This window comes from Hemiscyllium ocellatum, chromosome 34 (assembly GCF_020745735.1).
Source record: "Hemiscyllium ocellatum isolate sHemOce1 chromosome 34, sHemOce1.pat.X.cur, whole genome shotgun sequence".
Lineage (NCBI taxonomy): Eukaryota > Metazoa > Chordata > Chondrichthyes > Orectolobiformes > Hemiscylliidae > Hemiscyllium > Hemiscyllium ocellatum.
Window position 1 is genome coordinate 40,644,561 of NC_083434.1, and position 22,430 is coordinate 40,666,990.

The following is a 22,430-nucleotide window of genomic DNA, read 5'->3' on the forward strand; positions in this document are numbered from 1 at the left end:
TTATGTCTCTAAATATTTAGACAGTGTCAATCTTTCTCCAATACTCTGCACATTCATTCTACTTAAATACTCATCCAAAGCCCTCTTGAATGCCTCAATGAACCTAAACTGTACTCCCAGGCAATGCATTCATTACCTGAATTTCTCACAATGTGAAAAAGTGTTTTTTTTTCCTCCTCAGCTCACATTTGTTTCTTTCCAAAAATACTTTAAAACTGTGTCCTCAGGTTCTAAACAAAAGGCTTATCTGAAGCAGAAGCCTTTCAGGAAAACATCACAGGAGCCCCAAATAAACTCACTCTAAAGAGACTTTAGGGAAAGTTACCAAAAAAACAATGAAAATTCAGCTACAGGTTTTGCACAAAGCCAGGTTCACGTGCCACACTCACCTGCCCAGGTAACAAATAGAGAGATACATTGAGAACTGGGCTCACTTTTTAAATTATTAATTGCAATCAAGTTGTTTAACTGATTTCTCTCTTTTTCCATGTGCAATAGTTTTAATGCAATAAATTCTATACAGGAACGTTATGCATTTTGTTTTTGTTACGCAATAGATTTTATGCAATGCCTTGTTTGTTAGCTGCACTTTGTTTACCTGCTCTCGGATCCCGGAGTTGAGAGTCCGGTTGCTCCGCAACGGCTCGGAGGATGCCGGGAGTCCCCATATTAATAGATAGACCATATTCACGTTGACGTCACTGCAATGGCGACCGCGCACATCCAGAAAACATCAAAAACAAAATCAAAAAGCATATCTCCTGCCTCGATTTCTTGAAAAGAATATCGTAGATTTGCAATTCCTCAGAAAAAATATTGATTACATATGTTGCTTTGATCAGATTAATGCTGGACACTTATGAAAATGCTGACTTTGAGACATTTTAACCTTTTTTCTCCTTAATATAGAAATTACTTTTCAAAATTGAACCTCTAATTTTGCATTTACTTCCGGTTTCTTTTCTGTTCATTGCTTCGACAAAAGGATTTTATTTTTACATTTCTCTACGCCAAATGCGCTAAAAGTGTTGAGCTATTTTCAGTCGGAACTTTTGTTTTGAGTATTTGTATTCCGGATCACGGAGGACAGGGGACGGTTTCATTTTCAAAGAGCAGGAGAGACTTGCAGAGAGTTGGTAAGATTTTGTAATTATTTCGTTTAAGAATGTACAATCGCTGGAGGTGAAATAATTGTGTAATCTCGATTCATTGAAATCAAAATTATTCACTTTTTACATAGTTTTTTTTATCTTAAATTGATTATTTATTGCCATAAATATCCAACGCATTTGATTACCAACCGTAATCTTAATCTGACATCTTTGCAAATGTCTCATCAGCCTGTTTTAAAATTTGAAATTTGCCTTTTCCCGCCTGGGAGCTTACTAATTTCTTTGAGGGGAGTTGGGCGTTGGGCAGTTCCTAATCTTTCTAAACTTTTTAAACTTTACTTTTTAACTAGTCCACGAGAATGAGCTCCTGTCGTTTTAATTGTTTGTCTAACTGAGACGTACAACGTCAAACGACAGTAGTTGCAAACTTTGCAACACAGCCAGGTTTCGCGGGCCAGCAACGGATTTGGCTTTCTGTAACGGGTGAACACCACAAGATACAGCCCTCATTCTCAGCATTACAATAACACAGTCACTTCATTATTTCATTAAAACCGGAAGTGCTTGGAAACATCGGTGGAGACAGAAAACGAGTTCAAGTTTCAGGTCAATTTCCTTTCAGCATATTCGTGGGAATTCATCAAGTAAATATTCTACGTGGGTGTTTTAGTAGATGAAAAACAATTGATTTTGCATATGAAAAACAATTATTGTAATTACTTATTTATGTTTCTGTTCTGTGACACTTTGGTAGGCATCATGTCATCTTCTCAGACGCACTGGACAGAAGTTAAAATGTGTTTCCCTGGAGTGATCCAATTTTTATGTCTCACACTTGGGGTGATACAGTGGAGGAGGCAGGCAAACGTTTGTCATGACAAGGATTGTTTATCCTGCAGGGTTCTTAAAAAAAATACACTTCCCTCTTCACAGACTATTTTTGCAGCAGCAAACTGCACTTAAAGATGTCCATTTGGCCACGTCCACCAATAGGTAAGTAAATTGGAGGATTTAAAGGCACCTCCCAGCTGCCAGAAATCAGCTTGAGCTCCACGTCCTTATGGCTCACATCCCAAAATCAAATTTACCAACAGTTTGAGAAACATACGAACACAGGAGGTAGAAGCAGCAGTAGGCCATTTAACACTTTGAGCCTTCCCCACTTAGAATCATAAGTGGTCTGATTTTAACCGTTTAACAAACTGGGGGATATCAGATTATGAGAAATAAGAACAGAAGGCCTCTCAGCTCCTCAAACCTGTTCTGCCACAATAGGATCATAGCTGATCTGACAGTTCTCAAGTCCACTTTGTTCCATTTTGTAGCTTTGACCAGAAACTCAACTGGATTCACCATATAAACGCAATGCCTACAAAAGCAAGTCAAAAGCTAAGAATACTACAGTGACTAACTCATCTCCTGAGTCCCCAAAACCTGTTCACCATCTACAAGGCACAATTTGGGAGTGTGATGGAATACTCCCCACTTGCCTGGGGAGTATTGGTGTTGGTGCAGCTCCAACAACATTCAAGATGCTCCACATCATCCAGGCCAAAGCAAACCACTTGATTGACACTGCATTCACAAGCATCCACTCGCACCACCACCAACGCTCAGTAGCAGCAGCGTGGAAATCCTAAAAGATGCACTGCAGAAATTCACCAAAGATATTTAGACAGCACCTTTCAAATCCACATTTCCAAGGACAAGGACAGCAGATGCATGGGAAAATGATCTCCTGCAAATTCCCCTCCAACCTACTCACCATCTTAACTTGGAAATGTATCACTGTTCCTTCACTGTATGCAGGTCTAATCCTGGGATTCACTCCCTAAGGGCCAAACTATTGCACATGGATTGCAGTGGTTCAAGAAGGCAGCTCACCTCTATCTTCTCAAGGGCAATCAGGGTTGGGTAATAATAGGCCAGCCGGTGATGGTCATGTCCCATGAGTGAATAAAAATATTCCCATCTGCCTCTGACAACCATTCACTCCCTAGCTTACCGAGAATCCAACTACCTCTGCCTTAAAGCAGTTCAAAGACTCTGCTTCCACTATTTTTTGAGGAAGAGAGTTGTAAAGACTTACAATCGAAGAGAAAAAAATTTTTCTCTTCTTTATCTTAAATGGGCAACACCTTATTTTTAAATATTGACTCCTCCTCATTCTAGATTTTCCCACAAAGGGAATTATCCTTTCCACATGCACCCCGTCAGAACCCCTCAAGATGTTATATGTTTCAAATGAGTCATCTCTTACTCTTCTAAACTCCAAGGCAACATTTCCTCAGAAGACAACTGGCCTAACTTGTTCCATAATTCCAACCGACAATGATCCAATTCTGCCTATGTTATTTTTCCTGTTAGCCAGACAATTATCTATCCATGCCGAATCCTAACCATACACCATGGGCTTTTATTTTCTGTAATTAATCTTGATTACCAGGGGATGAACAATCACCAAGGGTCTGCAGAAATGTAGAGTTGAGGTTAAAATCAGATTAGCCATGATCTTATTGAATGGTAAAGCAAGCTCAAAGCACAGAGTGGGAGAAAGTGAGCAATGCAGATGCTGGAGATCAGAGTTGAAGAGTGTGGTGCTGGAAAAGCACAGCCAGTCAGGCAGCATCCGACGAGCAGGAGAATTGATGTTTCGGGCATAAACCCTTCAAGAGGAATAAGGGTTGGCCCAAGGAGGGTCTTTGACTCAAAGCACAGTGTGGCCTCCTGTTTTTCCTTGTTAATATATTTGCTATGTTCTTTTATGAGGCCCCTGGAAATCTAATATCGGCCATCAATCAGTTTCACTTTACCCACAGCACATGTTACTTCTTTAAAGAACTCCAGCAAGTTAGGTAAACACGATTTCTCTTTCACAAAAACATGTTCTCTCTGTTTGATTACCTTGATTTTTTCTAAGTGTCCTGCTATTACATCTTGCAGAACAGCTTCTCACATCTTCACTTTGAAAGATGCTAGGATAACTAGCATGTAGTTTCCTCATCAGCCATTTCTTTTAGCAGTCTAGGATGAAGTGTGTCAGGGATGGGGACTTGTTAGCATACAGCTCCAACAATTCGCTCAGTACCATTTCCCTTGTGATAGTAATTATCTTTATTTCCTCCCTCCATCTTCTGATTTCTGGGAAACTGCTTTATTCTATGTAGTGAAGACCAATGCAAAATATCTGTTCAATTAATCTACCATTTCCTTATTTTCCATTATTAATATCCTAAACTCACTTTCTATAGGATAAATATTTACTTTGTTAAGTTTTCATGTCTTTGGAGCAAATCTTACTGTCTGTTTGAGATTATATCTAACTTTCTCTCTTGTTACTTTTCCTCTTCTTACTGATCTTTTAATCATGCTTTGCTGGTTGTAATCTTCTTCAGTCTTCTGACCTGAGACCCATCTTTGTGCAATTATATGCTTTTTCTTTAAGTTTGAGATTTTCTTTAACTTCTTTTAACTCTCTTCTCTTTGGAATTTTCATGCTTATTGAACTATATCTATTATAGTGCTGGAATATTCCCTTAAATATGTTGGATGGAGTATGAAGGAAGGAGTAATTGGAGCTTGTCAGAAAAGTCAGGAGATAATCATTGATAATGATAATCATTATATAATAATCTACATATAGACTAGAAAAATCAGATGTGTAACTCTATTTTAAGAGTCCATAGCATATTTTTGAATTGTTTTTTAGAACAAAGGGTAGGCTATAATATCACTGGATCCCTACAGATTTATCCCTTATCCTCATCTGCCAGTTCACTTTATTTACTTGTTTTCATGCTCTTAAGAATGCCGTTATTTAAGTTTAAAATACTAGTCATGGACCCTTTTGCCTCCTCATTCAAACTGAAAGCAAAATTCAATTACATTATGATCACTGTGACCTATGGGAATTTCACAATGTGTCATTAATTAATCCTATTTCATTACAAAACCAGATTGAATATTGCCTGCTGTCTGGATTGCTCCAGAATATGCTGCTCTAGGAAATTATTGCAAAAACATTCTATGAACTTCTTTTCCAGGCTCTTTTCCAGTCTGTCTACAGTTTAAAATATCCCATTTTATTGCCGTACATTTCTGATATGATTCCATATTTCTTTCTTCAAACTCCATTCTCCTGTGTGGTTATTATTAGAGGGCCTATACAAGTAACTTTTTGCCTTTATCATCTCTCATCTCAATTCAAACCACTTTTGTGTTTTGATTTCCTAAACCCAGTACCTCCTTTCCACATTTCCTAATTTGCTGTTCTTCCTAAATGTCCAATAATCTTTCATATTCAAGTTACAATCTATGTTGTCCTGAGCCGTCTCTGTAATGGTTATCATATCGTATTTATTTCTGTTTGCGCTACTGAGACTGCCATAGTGTTAAGAGTTTAGATGGTAAGGAATTTGTTAAGTGTGTACAAGACAATTTTCTGATTCAGTATGTGGATGTACCGACTAAAGAAGGTGCAAAACTTGACCTATTCTTGGGAAATAAGGCAGGGCAGGTGACTGAGGTGTCAGTGGGGGAGCACTTTGGGGCCAGCGACCATAATTCTATTAGTTTTAAAATAGTGATGGAAAAAGATAGACTGGATCTAAAAGTTGAAGTTCTAAATTGGGGGAAGGCTAATTTTGACAGTATTAGACAAGAACTTTCAAAAGCTGATTGGGGGCAGTTGTTCGCAGGTAAAGGGATAGCTGAAAAATGAGAAGCCTTCAGAAATGAGATAACAAGAATCCAGAAGAAAGTATATTCCTGTTAGAGTGAAAGGAAAGGCTGGTAGGTATAGGGAATGCTGGATGACTAAATAAATTGAGGGTCTGGTGAAGAAAAAGAAGGAAGCATATGTCAGGTATAGACAAGACAGATCAAATGAACCATTAGAGTATAAAGGTAGTAGGAGTATACCTAAGAGGGAAATCAGGAGGGAAAAAGGGGACATGAGATAGCTTTGGCAAATAGGGTTAAGGAAAATCCAAAGGGCTTTTACAAATACATTAAGGACAAAAGGGTAACTAGGGAGAGAATAGGGCCCCTCAAAGGCGGCCTTTGTGTGAAGCCACAGGAAATGAACAGGATACTAAATGAGTATTTTGCATCAGTGTTTACTGTGGAAAAGGACATGGAAGATATAGAATGTAGGGAAAGAGTTGGTGATATCTTGAAAAATGTCCATATTACAGAGGGGGACGTGCTGGATGTCTTGAAACATATAAAAGTGGATAAATCCCCAGAACCTGATCAGGTGTACCCGAGAACTCTATGGGACTCGAGGGAAGTGATTGTTGGCCTCTTGCTGAGATATTTGTATCATCGATAGTCACAGGTGAGGTGCTGGAAGACCGGAAGTTGGCTAATATGGTGCCACTGTTTAAGAAGGGTGGTAAGGATAAGCCAGGGAACTATAGACCAGTGAGCCTGAAATTGGTCGTGGGCAAGTTATTGGAGGGAATCCTGAGGGACAGGATGTACATGTATTTGGAAAGGCAAGGACTGATCAGGGATAGTCACCATGGCTTGGTGCATGGGAAATCATGTCTCACAAACTTGATTGAGTTTTTTGAAGAAGTAACAAAGAGGATTGATGAGGGCAGAGTGGTGGACGTGATCTATATGGACTTTAGTAAGGCGTTCGACAAGGTTCCCTATGGGAGATTGGTTAGCAAGGTTGGATCTCATGGAATACAGGGAGAACAAGCCATTTGGATACAGAACTGGATCAAAGGTAGAAGACAGAGGGTGGTGGTGAAGGGTTGTTTTACAGACTGGAGGCCTGTGACCAGTGGAGTGCCACAAGGCTCAGTGCTGGGTCCACTGCTTTTCGTCATTTATATAAATGATTTGGATGAGATCAAAAGAGGTATAGTTAGTAAGTTTGCAGACAACACCAAAATTGGAGGTGTAGTGGATAGCGAAGAAGATTACCTCAGATTGCAACGGGATCTTGATCAGATGGACCAATGGGCTGAGAAGTGGCAGATGGAGTTTAATTTAGGTAAATGCGAGGTGCTGCATTTTGGGAAAACAAATCTTAGCAGGACTTATACACTTAATGGTAAGGTCCTAGGGAGTGTTACTGAACAAAGAGACCTTGGAGTGCAGGTTCATAGTTCCATGAAAGTGGAGTCGCAGGTGGATAGGATAGCGAAGAAGGTGTTTGGTATGCTTTCCTTTATTGGTCAGAGTATTGAGTACAGGAGTTGGAGGGTCATATTTCAGCTGTATAGGGTATTGGTTACGGCACTTTTGGAATATTGCGTGCAATTCTGGTCTCGTTCCTATGAAGGATATTGTGAAACTTGAAAGGGTTCAGAAAGGATTTACAAGGATGTTGCCAGGGTTGCAGGATTTGAGCTGTAGGGAGAGGAAGAATAGGCTGGGGCTGTTTTCCCTGAAGCGTCGGAGACTGAGGGGTGACTTTATAGAGGTTTATAAAATCATGAGGGGCATGGATAGGATAAATAGACAAAATCTTATCCCTGGGTTGGGGAGTCCAGAACAAGAGGGCATAGATTTAGGGTGAGAGGGGAAAGATATAAAAAAGACCTAAGGGGCAATTTTTTCACAAAGAGAGTGTTATGTGTGTGGAATGTGCTGCCAGACGAAGTGGTGGAGACTAATACGATTGCAACATTTAAGAGGCACTTGGACGGGTATATGAATAGGAAGGGTTTGGAGGGATATGGGCCGGGTGCTGGCAGGTGGGACTAGATTGGGATGGGATATCTGGTCGGCATGGACAGGTTGGACCAAAGGGTCTGTTTCCATGCTGTGTGTCTCTATGATCTAATTCATCTGTTTTGTTCCAAATATAAGTTGAAAATCACACAACACCAGATTATAGTCCAACAAGTTTATTTGGGATTGATAACCTGGTATTGAGTGATTTTCAACTTTGTCCACCTCAGTCCAACACTGGCACCTCCATATCATGGGTTCCAAATATGGCATGTATTTGGGGTCGCATGGTGATTCAATACTTAGCACTGCTGCCATACAGCGTCAGGGTCCCAGGGTTGATTCCACCCTTGGGCAACTATCTGTGTGGAGTTTGCACATTCTACCCATGTGTGCGTTTCCTGCAGGTGATCTGGTTTCCTCCCACACTCAGAGTGCAGCGTAGATGGATTGGTCATGCTGGATTGGTTATGCTAAATTGGCCATAGTGTCAAGGGGTGTGCAGGCTGGGTGGAGTAGCCGTAGAGAAATGCAGGGTTATTGGGTTTGGGTATGGGAGGTGGGATACTCTTTGGAGGGCAGTGTGGATCTGATGAGTCGAAAGACCTGCTTCCACATTGCAGGGATTCAATTGTTTGGATGCAGAGTCTCTAGTTTTGTCCTTTTGCATTTTTATAACCTTATCTGTCGACTTACTCTGAGATGTACTCTCAAACACTTCTTCTCATTCCCCATATTAGTACCTTTCTCTCTTGCCTTGTCTTTACACCTATTACATCTTCCCAAATTTGATTATATCACTAAAATAAGTCGGTGGATTTCAAACCTGACTTGCTTGATGGATTAAGAAGCTGACAGGAGGGGATGATCTTTTTCGTGGGGAACACTATATTACTTTTCAATTTTAGAACAGGTTACTGTAATCTCAAGCAACAATATTAAACACCTCAAAGAAAGCCACTTGCAGAGGTCTGAGGGAAACTAAGTTAAATGGACTAAAGAAATGTTGGTAAACAAATCACAAGTGAGGAAATAATGTAAACATCTCATTTATTTAAAATGGAATCTCAGCAAAGATGGCTTGTGAGAAATGAGGCATGGGAGGGGTCAAAAGGAGAAGAGATTTGGTGGGGTGCAGATGGTGAAAGTATGTAGAAAAGGGAGGGGAAGAAGATGGAGAAAGGTATCAGGGAGAGGAATGGAGTGGGGAGGCAGAAGGGAGTGAGGCAGAAGGGAAGGGCAAGTGGGAGGAATGGGTTGGTAGATTATGGGTGAAGGAAGTGGAGAATAGTGTGAGAAAAGGGGGAGGAAGGGAACGAGGAAAGGGGTTGGGTGGAGGGAGAAGGGAAGGGAATGTGAGGAGGGAAGAGAAAGGTGAAGGGTGCGGAAGGATATATAGGGGAGGGGTTGTGAAGAGGGAAGGTGCAGGATTAGGGTGCGGAAGGATATTCCAGAAATGACGTAGCGGTGACATACAGGGCGTTGCTGATTGGCTGGTTTGAACGATGCTGCGCGGGCTGCTCCGGCGCGTGGCTCCAACCGTCACCTTGAGGGTGGAGGCCCCCTCCCCCCGTGTCCTCTCCCCGGGGACCCCCCTCTCGTCCCGGGCCCTCAGGCCTCCCTCCTGGGCCGCAGCCTGTCCGCTCCTCCCCGCAGGCCGCCGCGCTTTCTGCAGCGGGCCAAGCGGCTGCTGGCGGTGTGGGGCGGAGCGGGCCTCCGGGGCGGAAGAGGCGGTGGCGGCCTTTTTCTGCCCGTCCTGTCGCGCCTTGCAGCCCCCGGACCGGCGCCGCGACTACTTCCAGCTGCTGGGCCTCCAGCGCCGCTACCGCCTGGACGCCGAGCAGCTGCGGCGGAGCGTGCGGCGCCTCCAGCGGGAGCTGCACCCGGACAACTTCAGCCGCGGCTCCGAGGACGAGCGCCGCTTCTCGGAGGAGCAGTCGGCGTTGGTGAACGAGGCGTACGGGACGCTGCTGAGGCCTCTGTCCCGGGGCGTGTACCTCCTGCGGCTGGAGTTACCGGGGGAAGCCGGCCTCGGGGAGGAACCGGAGAGCGGGCAGGCCGACAGCGGGGAGGATCCCACCTTCCTGGCCGCCGTCCTGCGCCTCAACGAGCGGCTGGAGGAGGCCCGGGGCCCGGAGGAGATCGGGCAGGTGTCCGAGGAGGTGGAGGCCCGGCTGCGGGAGCTGGACGCGGAGGTGGCCCGGGCCTTCGAGGGGGGACGCCCGCGGGATGCTCTGCCGCTGCTGAAGCAGATGCGATACTGGAGCAGCCTCGGGGATCGGATAAAGGAGCGTTTGCTGCCCCGCTGAGAGGCTGCCGGGGTACGGCATCACATCCTGGCGGTAGGAAACCTGGTCAGCCCCTTTCCCCCATCTGGCCCCAATTACTCTTCCATAATCTCTGTTTCCAGGCCATGACATTCCCGAAATGACTGTGGAGGGGATTTGTACAAGTGTGTGTGTAGTTTTGATCTCCTTACTTGAGGTAACAAGAGTCACAGAACAGAACAAGATGTGCCCAAAATATGCAGAACCCAACACCAAATTAATCTTAATTCCTTCTGCCTGCCCTTGGTCCACTTGCACATTAATATGCTTATCATAAAGTCCCTCTAACAACCCCTCCATCACAAGCAGTGTTCCAGATTCCTACCTCGCTTTTAATTTTAAAAAAAGTGCCCCTCCACCTGCCTGCTCCCCCCCCCCCCCCCCCCCATACATGTCCCCTGGTATTAGACATTTCCATTCTTTGACGGGGAAAAGATTCTGACCATCAACCCTATCTATGCACCTCATAATTTTACAGACTTCTATCAGGTCTCCCCTCTGCCACTCCAGAAAAGAGAACTTGAGTTTTCCTCTCCTCACCTTGTAGATCATGCCTGTAATCCAGACAAGCATTTTTCATTCCTGATGAAGGGCTTTTGCCCTAAACATCGATTTTCCTGTTTGACCTGCTGTGCTTTTCCAGCACCACTCTAATCTAGACTCTGATCTCCAGCATCTGCAGTCCTCACTTTTGCCAAACATCCTGGTAAACCTCTTCTGCACCCTCTCCAAAGCCTGCCCATCCTTGTAATGTGGCCTAACCAAAGTCTTAAAGCTGCAACATGCATGCTGACTCTTGTATGACTGTATCGACGCTGCCTAGTGCTCCCATGAGGAGATTGAACAGTTCATCCACTTTACCAAAACCTTCCACCCGACCTCAAATTTATCTGGACTGTCTCAAACTCCCTCCCCTTCCTAGAGCTTTCCATTTCTATCTTGGGTGAGCGAATCAACACGAACACTTACTATAAACCGACCGACTCCCACAGCTACCTAGACTACACCACCTCCCACCCTGCCCCCTGTAAAAACGCCATCCCATATTCCCAATTCCTTCGTCTCCGCCGCATCTGCTCCCAGGAGGACCAGTTCCAATACTGAACAACCCAGATTGCCGCCTCCTTCAAAGACCGCAATTTCCCCCCAGACGTGATCAACGATACTCTCCACCACATCTCCACATTCCGCTCCTCCGTCCTTGAGCCCTGCCCTTCCAATCGCCACCAGAACAGAACCCCACTGGTCCTCACCCACCCCATCAACCTCCATATACGTCGTATCATCCGTCGTCATTTCTGCCACCTCCAAATGGGCCCCCCCACCAAGGATATATTTCCCTCCCCTCGCCTATCAGCATTCTGAAAAGACCACTCCCTCTGACTCCTTCGTCAGGTCCACACCCCCCACCAACCCAACCTCCACTCCTGGCGCCTTCCCCTGCAACTGCAAGAAATGCAAAATCTGCGCCCACATCTCCCCCCTTACTTCCCTCCAAGGCCCCAAGGGATCCTTCCATATCCGTCACAAATTCACCTGCCTGAAACGTCGACTCTCCTGTTCCTTGGATGCTGCCTGACCTGCTGCGCTTTTCCAGCAACACATTTTCAGCTCTGATCTCCAGCATCTGCAGTCTTCACTTTCTCCTGTGCTGCCTTAAATCCCTTGCATCAATGTTTTCACAGTCCTGCAATTTGAATATATTTAAGGCACTGGTAAATAGAGCCAAGCTAAGCAAGGAGGTAAGAGTTTAGTAAGTGTGGGTGGAAGTACAGATTTGAGGGTATAGTCCATAAGACCATAAGACATAGGAGTGGAAGTAAGGCCATTCGGCCCATCGAGTCCACTCCGCCATTCAATCATGGCTGATGGGCATTTCAACTTCACTTACCAGCATTCTCCCCGTAGCCCTTAATTCCTCGTGACATCAAGAATCTATCAATCTCTGCCTTGAAGACATTTAGCGTCCCGGCCTCCACTGCACTCTGCGGCAATGAATTCCACAGGCCCACCACACTCTGGCTGAAGAAATGTCTCCGCATTTCTGTTCTGAATTTACCCCCTCTAATTCTAAGGCTATGTCCACGGGTCCTAGTCTCCTCGCCTAACGGAAACAATTTCCTAGCGTCCACCCTTTCCAAGCCATGTATTATCTTGTAAGTTTCTATTGAATCTCCCCTCAATCTTCTAAACTCCAACGAATACAATCCCAGGATCCTCAGCCGTTCCTCGTATGTTAGACCAACCATTCCAGGGATCGTCTGTGTGAATCTCCGCTGGACACGTTCCAGTGCCAGTATGTCCTTCCTAGGTGTGGGGACCAAAACTGGATACAGTACTCCAAATGGGGCCTAACCAGAGCTTTATAAAGTCTTTTATATTCCAATCCTCTTGAGATAAATGACAATAATCAGGTCAGCCATGGATTTATTGACTGGTGAAGTGTTATTAAGGAGCTAATTGGTCTACTTCTGGTCAGTATTTGCAACTGCAGTCGTGTATGGGAGGGTAGAGAAGTGGTTGTGGAAGTTGTCTGGGGTAAGTGGGAATGTGAAGTAACCACACCTGCCACCACCATATTGGGTGACGAAGTAGGCGCTGGAGCCATGCACCTCATTTGTATGCTTCTGTGTTTACTAAAGCCAGGTTACATTTTCTTTGGAAGTGGTTCAGAAAGGGTCATTCCTGAGATTAAAATGTTCTTTTTCGGGAAAGATTGGGCTATATGAATGAGAGGTGATCTTATTTGAACTTTTGGCGGGGGGGATCAGGGCTGTTTAACTGGTTAAATTCAAAAGTTATTGCTTTTCAGAATTCCTCAAGTATGGAAGCGGGCCATTCAGTCCATCAATTGGACTGAGGGGAAACCTACAAGGACAATGTGCATCTCCAAGCATGATGAAGTGCTGGTATTGGACTGGGTGGACAATTGATTTTTAAATAACTCCAAACAGGTGTCTGAGGGTGGAATCTTACCTGGGTCATTGGCGCTGTGAGGTAGCAGGGCTAGCCACTGAGCCATCATGCTGGGAATCTAGAACTGGGACAGAGTTTCAAAGCATGACAGATGAGAAATTTATTCTGTGGATTTAGTGTTTGGAGTGCTTCTCCCCTGGTGAGCAGTGAAGATTTATTTCTTTAGGTTACTTCAAGGTTGTTCAACAGTTCTGAGCAAGGAAGCAGAGGACTTGGGTAATAGGAAAGTGAGAATTAGGGCTACATTTGAGCAGTCCTAACCTTATTGAATGATGGAGGAAGCTTAAGGGATTGAGCACCCTCCTTGTATTTCTTTTGCATGTGATATGTTTTCAGTCAGGTGAGAGATATCCACGTGCATCAATATAAAATATGACCTTGTCTCTTGACTCCTTTAAAGTTAATCTGGATGTAGCTCCGAATATTTTAGACCAATTAATGCCCTCTAGTTTCACACTTCTATCACCATTTGCATGAAGAAATGTCCCTTTTTCGGTTTGATTTCGTAGGTTGTCCTTGACCTAGACTTCCTACCATAATAAATTTAAAAATCTCAGATGCTTCCATTCAGTCCTTCATATTCATGTGCATTCCATATAAACTAATAAAGTTTAATATACATAATCTCGCCATTGCAGTTTGCCTTGGGTGACATTCTGGTTAATATTCACTACATTCCTTTTAATGCTAATTCCTACTTTTGAAAATGTAGGACCATGAATTAGACAGTTTTAAAGATATGTAACCAATGACATTAATTGCAATAAAAATATGAAATTCTTTAATATTACATAATTACAAATATTACATCACAATCTGCACATTTCAACCCTACCACCAGTGAAATAAGGAATATCTAAATTCTGACATGGCTTCATTCTTTCTTTGTAAATTTCATGTTTCACCTCCATTGTTTCTGATTTTAAGTTTCCAAATCAGTCTTGAATATACTTAATCATTCTTGACACATGTCTGTGGTAAAGAATTCCACATATTGACCATTTTCTGACACAAAATAAAATTCCTCCTCTTCTCAGTTTTAAATGGGCAACTTCTTTCAAGTGTATCTTTTTGATTCAAGTCCACACTTACCCTCTGAAGAACACCCAACCAGACTCGTGTCCCAACCCTAACCCTGTAACCTTGCATTTCCCATGGCTAACTCACCTAGCCTGCACATCTCTGGACACTAGACAATTTAGCATAGCCAATCCACCCAATCTGCATGTCCTTGGACTGCTGGAGGAGACCCATGCAGCCAAAGTGAGAAATGTGCAAAGTCCACACAGACTGTTCCCTAAGCTGGCATCAAACCTCCTGTTGAGTTATCAATGCTCCACATTTGATGTGGTCAAATCTCACTCTTTTTAGATTGCTTTCTGTTTTTTTACACTTTAGATTAGATTCCCTATAGTGTGGAAACAGGCCCACCAGTCCACACCGACCCTCTGAAGAGCAACCCACCCAGACCCATTTCCCTCAGACTAACACACCTAACACTAGGAGAAATTTAGCCTAGCTAATTTACCCAACCTACACATCTTTCTGTTGTCTTGCTGTTTTTCCATGTGAAAAATAATAACTGCAAATATTGGTTCTTCACATACTTTCTTAACTCGATTCTGCAGTGAAAATGGCCTAACTCTTAAAATGTCACAAGATAGATGATACAATGTTGCTGTAGCAGCAATGCTGGTAACAAATTTAAGTAACGCAACCAGAATTATGATTTTTGAGTTGGGGATGGGGGTCATGAATCTAAAACTTATTTGAGGTATGTTTCGGTGATGTATGTTTAGTATCATTGTCACTTGCTTGAGCAATCTAGATCTATTGCTCTGAGGGCATGGTTTAAAATCCCATCTTGATAGCTGATCACCTGGATATATTGCAGTAACGGTGATCATTAAACTGTGATATTCATAAACTGCCAACCAATTTACGAAGGCCCTTTTATGGAAGTAAGTCTGCTGTCCCTATCCAGTCTGGTTGGCTTTGAATTCAGACCCACAGCAATGTGGATGACTCTTCACTGTCTTCCGAAATAGACTAGTAAGGTACTCCATTCACAGGCATTTAGGGATGGCAACAGACGTTTTCCTTGCTCTGCCCACACTTCATGAAATAATTTTAAAATGTTGATATCTCTAGGCACTCAATGTGCATAATAGTGACTGAGGATTACTGGAAACTCATATGGGACCTTGGTCAAAATGTAAATTATTACAATGAATGAGCTCTCCAGGTATTATGATCAGACAACCTATACTGCTATGTATAGCATATATGGCATAATAGCGGTTGATAGAAGCAGTTGTTTTCATGGGAAAAGTGGATATGGTAACATTCTTTTAATTTCTGTTTATTTGTTGAACTTCATATAAAATGACAAATTATATGTTACTGATAAAAGATACATCTTGCTGTCATCAGGACAGTTGCAGGAATGCAAGGAGAAATAACATTTTGTATTTTATGAGAAGAGAGTGCTAATTGAATAGTATATGGACTCTGGTCGAGACATTACAATGGACAGTGCACCAGTTCAATGATGAATGACTGTTAACTGCCAAGCTTTTTTCCAATTGAAAAAGCATGGCAGTTGATGCTTGTTTTAAATTAATTCTGGGGATATGAACTCTTATTTATTTTCTTTCCCTAAGCACCCATGAGATGTTTGGGATGAGCCATTTAATTGGCCAAAGCATTGTTCTTGGGCATGAGCCAGGTAATGGCTGTCAGCTTTTTTAAAACTTGAAACAGATGAAAGTGTTCGAGTGTAAGACAAAAAGCTTTGAAAAAAATGTTATTTTTCATCCATACTGAAGATTCATTCTAATAAAGGACTATGTGCATTTCTGTAGGGAATTTATTAATTCAGTTCTTTGAATTCAGTTTTGTACTACAGAAGTGTTCAGATATAACTTACCCAATCCAACTTAATTTCTTGTATTCATTACTTAGGGTGAAGACTTTCACTGACTAACATGGGTATCCATGGATTGATGACCTACATTGGAGAAAATCATAATTTTTTTAATAATGTCAAGCTACAAAATACAAAAATTGTGATCGATGGCAACAACTTATTTCATAGACTTTATTTTGACTCTGGAATTGATCTTAAACATGGAGGTGAATATGATTTGTTTACCGACGTCATCTGCAAATTTTTTGAGGCCTTGTCTCTCTGTAATATTGCACCATATGTGGTGTTTGATGGTGGATGTGATTGTACTGATAAGAAGTTCGAAACACTCAAACAGCGGGCCAGGAAGAAAATCCAAAATGCGCACATCATCTCTAGAGGTGGTGGAGGAATGCTGCTTCCGCTGCTGAATCCAGAAGTTTTTAAACAGGTTTTACTGCAATTGCAAGTACCTTTCGTCCAGTGTCATTCAGAAGCAGACCGTGACATTGTAACTCTCGCTAATCAGTGGGCCTGCCCTGTTCTGACACTAGATAGTGACTTCTGTATCTTTGATTTGAAAGCTGGTTATTGTCCCCTCAATTACTTTAAGTGGCAAAGCGTAACGACTCCAAAAGACCATTCAGGATCCTACATTTCAGCCCAGTGTTTCTCTGTTGAGAATTTCTGTAAACATTTTAACCTAGTAAACAAAGCCTTACTCCCTCTGTTTGCAGTGTTGAATGGCAATGATTATGCGAACCTACCTACCTTGGAGACCTTTCTTGCCCGAGTGCATATCCATGCAAGGGCATCTGGTTCAGCAAGAAGGAAAAATATGCGCATTCAAGGGCTTCTGAACTGGCTATCCACATTTTCTGATCCAGAGGAAGCAATGGAAAACATTCTTAAATGTCTAAAACAAAATGAACGTGAGGAGGTCCGAAAAGTTCTCTGTGCTGTTATGGATGAATATACTCAGTCAGAAGTGGATCTTACAAAATTCTTTCAAAATAAAGACCTGAGAGCTCATGTTCCCATTGCATTGGCCAGCAAAGCCCCTGAGTGGATGTGCCTTGCTCTAATGAAGGGAGAGTTGGCCCCTTTTCTGAGTGACTGCTTGATTTTAAAGAGAGCCTTTTTGCAAACTCAGGTGGAGAATACTGGCAGACCCAGCAGTAATAGATGCTCGTTGTATATTCGTCAGGTCATATATGGATTGTTACTGTGTGCAAACGAGCCTTATTCTAATCAAATGTTGGATTTATCAGGTAGGGGTTCAATACAGGCAGGCATTGGTGAAGAAAGACTCAGGAAAATGTCTTGTGTGGATGAATTTGATAGATATGAACAAACGCTGAGAAAATCTAGTGTCCCAGCCGTGCTGAAAGGATTCAATGCAAATGAAATCTACTCATTGCAAAGACTACCTGAGGTGAATGTGCATCACAAATACAAAGTGAGAGATATTGAAACGGCGTTATATTGAAGTGATTTATAGCTTTAATATTTACATGGAGGTATTTTAGATCTGGAGTACAGGGGAACTCTAGGAGAAAGTGAGGACTGCAGATGCTGGAGATTAGAGCTTAAAAATGTGTTCCTGGAAAAGTGCAGCAGGTCAGGCAGCATCAAAGGAGCAAGAGAATCTACGTTTCTGGCAAAAGCCGTTCTTTAGGAATTGGGGAATCCCTGATTTACGAAAGTGTTCCCGACAGGGATTTTTAATAGAAGCATTTCCTATACATTTGAACTGTATTGTATTGGTTTGCATTGTATTCTGAATTACAAACAGAATCAGTAATAGAACCTGTTCCAACCCCAGGTATTGCCTGTATCTCCCCGATAACATCTATCTGCTGCAATTTAATTAATCCCACAAAGCTTAGCCTTGGGTCGAAGGACTCGACCTCCCACAGGGAAGAAACTACCCAAGACTGTAGCCTTCCTCCAAACAGCCCCCTGCTTAATTTTAATAAACTTAAGATATGCTATAGACATCCAGATATTGAGTTGGGGTTTCTCTGTTCAGAATACCTGCTTAAGTATGTAAGAGAATAGAGTTTCAGTTGTAACTGAAAAATTTAAATGAGTGATTTACTCATTTTACAGTTTTATCATAGAAATTACCACACAATGTACAGCAAATGTTTTAATTCACCAGCAGGTGTGGGACCAGGAGTGTGCTGGTTGATCAAATATTCTGGATTAGCATAACCACTGTAAACTCTAATGCTTTGAGACATTAACATCCCTTAAGTCTTTGTAAAATCATCAACACCACCTAAAATCGATTATAAAAACACACAGTAAGTAATAGAAATGTAGTGCAGGGGGTTTACTTATCACTTATACTTTATTTACAGCATAAATATGCAGCCATCGCTGTATGAGGTATCTAATTGATTTATCGAGTGTGCTGGTCAATAAGGTACCAATTTAAACAAAATTTGCTGTACTTTTAAATGTATCAGTAAACTTATCAAAAAAAGTAATAACAAATCCAATAGAATCCAGTTTGATGTCTAAACGTTGATGGATATTCTATAAAGTAAGGTTTTACTTGAAAAACCCGAGACAGTAAGGTCCATTCTCTCAGTAGGAAAAAACGTTTTGATAAGTTGTCAGAGGATTTCTAATACTTTAAACCTTCAGTGTAAGGTGCTTGCTTTCATTTTGTTTTGATCACCACCTGCCATTGGAAATGGGATGTTAACTATCCATTCTTCCTCTTTTGATGTAATGCTGTATCATTTAACATTATTTCAAAATTGTTTGGTAAAGATTACTTCATGAAATTAAGTTTTATTTAATCAGCTTTGGAACATCATAAACTATCACATGAAAATTTATTTATCTTAATTATGCCAATTTAATAATCTTTTTATTAAAGGTATACCAGTAGAATAATGCTTTATTTCTCAGTTTACTATTTTTTATTTAACTCTCCGTATGGTCTGTTTTTTTAACATAAATGTTGTTTGATCCTAGTGTCTAATTGTACTCCTACATAAGAATCTTTTAAATGCCATTATGGTTCCATTATCACTCCTGTCGCTAACGTCTTATTTTAATGCCTGTGTGGTGATGCATTTCCAGGCTTCATTTTCCTGCCATGAAATTATTTCTTATGCCTTTTCATTTTTGACTGCGCTGAGTTCTAGTCCATTAACTTATTAATTATAGTGTTTGTGTGTCCTATCTAATTTCTCTACAAACCTATATTTCCAAATATGTATTATTACAGGGTGTTTATGGAAGATTCCTCCAAGTCATACCACTTCTCTCTCGATCATCACAATAATACTTTCTTAACTTTTTTAAAATTTTATTTGGTAAAATAATTCTGTATCAAGCCTGATCTGAAACGTTTTGACCTCCATTCACAATATCACGTTCTGCAAATAAGCTATGGTATATTCATGTGCAAAGTAAAGTACCCTCCATTCATTTCAAAATCAGTGTGCCGAATGAATCATTTTTCTTTTTAAATGTGTTCTATCCAGTGGTATTTTCGAGTGTGATTAACAATTTAGTGGGGAGCTGATAGCCCAGTCGTAATATCACTGGACTAACAATCCAGTCTGAAGTTTAAGAGACTTGTTCAGATCCTACAGTGGAATTTAAATTCAGTTAATAAATTTGGAATTGATAGCTAATCTCAATAACATCATCAACTGTTATGCAAACCCACCTTGTTCACTTTCAGGGAGGGAAATTTGCTGTCTTTAATCAGTCTGGCCTACATGTCACTCTCAGGTACATGGTAGTATGGCTGACTGTTAACTGTCCTCTGAAGTGGCTGAGCAAGCCACCCAGTTCAAAGATAGTTACAGATGGGCAACAACTGGATTTTTTTCCAGTGATGTCATGTTCTGTGAATGAATAAAGACAAAAAAACCTAATAAATGGCTGCCAATGTTTGAGTCGAGGCAAGCTAATCTCAGTTCAAGTGAAATCCATATTTTGTTTGGGAAATACTAATATATTTTCCACTAAATTGTCAAAAACAAAATTAAGTGGAATTGGGCATAAGTATAGATTTTGAAATTTGGCAAGTTTTCAGCTCTAATCTTTGCTGTTTTAAATTCATGAAGTAAGGAGAGAATCTTTCCCAGTTACCACAAGTTCTACCTTTTTTTTTCCCCTCTGGGCTGTAGTGTATAATTTTACTTTCAGCATTTAGGTAGTATTTTAAATGCCCTTGATCCACAAAATACACTTGATCCCAAAGCAGAAAAAGGCAGAAATATGAAGCAGGTCCAGAAGCATTTGTGGAGAGAGAAACAAAAGTTAACATTTCATATCAAGGACTTTTTATCATGAAAAGCTGTTTTCTAGTTGGTCTTTCATGTAATGTGTATGTCTGTCTTCAAGGCCAGCATTTGTTGTCCATCCTTAATTGATTCTGAATGGTGTGGCTTGTTAGACAAATTCTGAGGATAGTGAAGAATGACTCTTTGAGATTTATAAAATTACGAGGGGTATGGATGCGATAAATGAACAGGTTATTTCCCTGGGGTGGGGGAGTCCAGAACTAGGTAGTATAGCTTTTAAGGTGAGAGGGGAAAAGATAGATATAAAAGGGACCTAAGGGGCAATGTTTTCACACAGTAGTGAGTGTATGGAATGAGCTACCAGAGGAAGTGGTGGAAACTGATACAATAACATTTAAAAGGCATCTGGATGGGTACATGAATAGGAAGGGTTTAGAGGGATATTGGCCAAATGCTGGCAAATGGGACTGGATTAGGTTAGGATATCTGGTTGGCATAGACTAGTTGGGCCGAAGGGTCTGTTTCTGTGCTGTATATCTCTATAACTCTAGTCAGCCACATAATAGGTCTGCAATCACATAGACCAGGTCAGGTGGGGCAGCAGATTTCCTTCCCAAAAATACTTCCGTTTTTACATCAGTGATAAATCAAGTCTCGGTGATGGTGATGACAAAATTATGTTCCCACATCTATTAATCAATTAATTCTGTCAGCTCCCCCATTGGGTTTGTACCCATATCTCCAATGCATTAGTCTGGGCCTCTGGATTACTAGCTTAGTGACACTACCACTATGCCACCATCTCAGATTGTGAGTGGATTGATTATTAGAGGACACTGAGCACACATTTTATCTTCTGCAGATTTCTCTGTCGGACAGAATCCACTTTCTACTGGACGTTCTGCAAGCGAAACCTGATGTGTTGGCATTGCCAGCTCACCTACAGCTAACTGTTGCTGTGACTTGCTACTGGGTGGCTCATGTTGAACCCAAAGTGACATTACACCATCTTCAAGCTCTGCTACTCTGCATTGTAACTGGAGAACTGAATAAAATCATACAAAAGTCAGGTAAATTTGGAAGTATTTAAAAGAAGCTTATTGTCTTTCTGTGCTTACATACTGCAAATCAGAATAAGATAATTTAGTAGGGAAGGATGCTAGGGTAATTGGTGGTTTGTCTGATCACAGATGGCCATTTCGTATATAGGTATTCTGACTTGTCATGCTGTAGCTTCAGATTGCAGACTTCTGTGGCTTTTCACAGTGCAGGAGAAAGTGAGTAGTTGATTTATCTGGTGTGCTAAAAGGTTTGTCCTTTGTTGCCCAAATGCTTTCCTGATCAAAGGAAGCAATTTCACTCATTGAGATTTTATTTCTTCGTTCGTGGGATATAAGCTTCACTGGTAACATAGAAACGTAGAAAATATGAGCAACATGAACTTTCAAATATTCAATACAACCATGGCTAATCATCTAACTCTGTATCCTGTTGCGGTTTTCTCCTCATACCCTCGATCTCTCTCTTTTAACTCAAAGAACTATACCAAACTCCTTGAAAACATTTCAATGTTTTGGCCTCAACTATTTTCTGTGGGAGAGAACTTCACAGGCTGACCAATTTCTGAATTTGTCTGCATCTCGCTCCTAAGTCAGATACCCCGTATCCTTATTCTGTGTTCCCTTGTTGTGGATTTCCCTAATCAGGAACGTTTTTCCTGTGTTTACGCTGCCTAGTCCTGTTAAACTTTAAGTTTCTTAGAGTTATAGCCATACAGCATGAAAACAAATCCTTTGGTCCAAACAGTTCACACACTGACCATAATCCCAAACAAAACGAGTCCCACCTGCCTGCAGTTGGCCCATTTCCCTCCAAGCATTTATTATTCATGAACTTATCAGCTCGACTTGTCCAAATTTCACCGAAGCATTTCTGCATCCTCTCCTCAGTTCATCCTCTCCCACAGCTTTGTCTTGACTGCAAGCTTGGAGATTTTATATTTAGTTCCTTCATCTAAATCATTAATATGTTATAGCAGGCCAAACAAATCGGCCTTAATATCACCAAATTCGCAGTCCATGAAATTAAACTCTCAAAATTGCTCAATAGGTCCTAACCAGATTTATAACAAATCCTGGAT

The 22,430-nt window shown here is 41.5% G+C and overlaps 2 protein-coding genes across 6 annotated transcripts in view; both read left to right on the top strand.

Annotated features, from left to right (window-relative positions):
• The first annotated feature begins 1,079 nt into the window (after positions 1-1,079).
• aste1b (asteroid homolog 1b) overlaps positions 1,080-22,430 on the top strand; it is a 36,319-nt gene continuing 14,968 nt past the window's right edge. For 2 of the 5 annotated variants that reach the window (XM_060850078.1, XM_060850073.1), the window contains exons 1-3: positions 10,069-10,156; positions 16,070-17,472; positions 21,153-21,360. In XM_060850078.1, the coding sequence (XP_060706061.1) occupies positions 16,093-17,472; positions 21,153-21,360 (1,588 nt within the window). In that variant the 5' untranslated portion in view covers positions 10,069-10,156; positions 16,070-16,092. Of the gene's footprint in view, positions 1,137-10,038; positions 10,157-16,069; positions 17,473-21,152; positions 21,361-22,430 lie in introns of those variants that run through there. The other 3 variants (XM_060850075.1, XM_060850074.1, XM_060850077.1) reach the window with 3 other exon arrangements.
• On the top strand, positions 9,282-10,111 carry hscb (HscB mitochondrial iron-sulfur cluster cochaperone). Its single transcript, XM_060850079.1, has one exon. It carries the CDS (start codon positions 9,308-9,310, stop codon positions 10,109-10,111), a length of 804 nt encoding a protein of 267 aa, XP_060706062.1. The 5' UTR covers positions 9,282-9,307.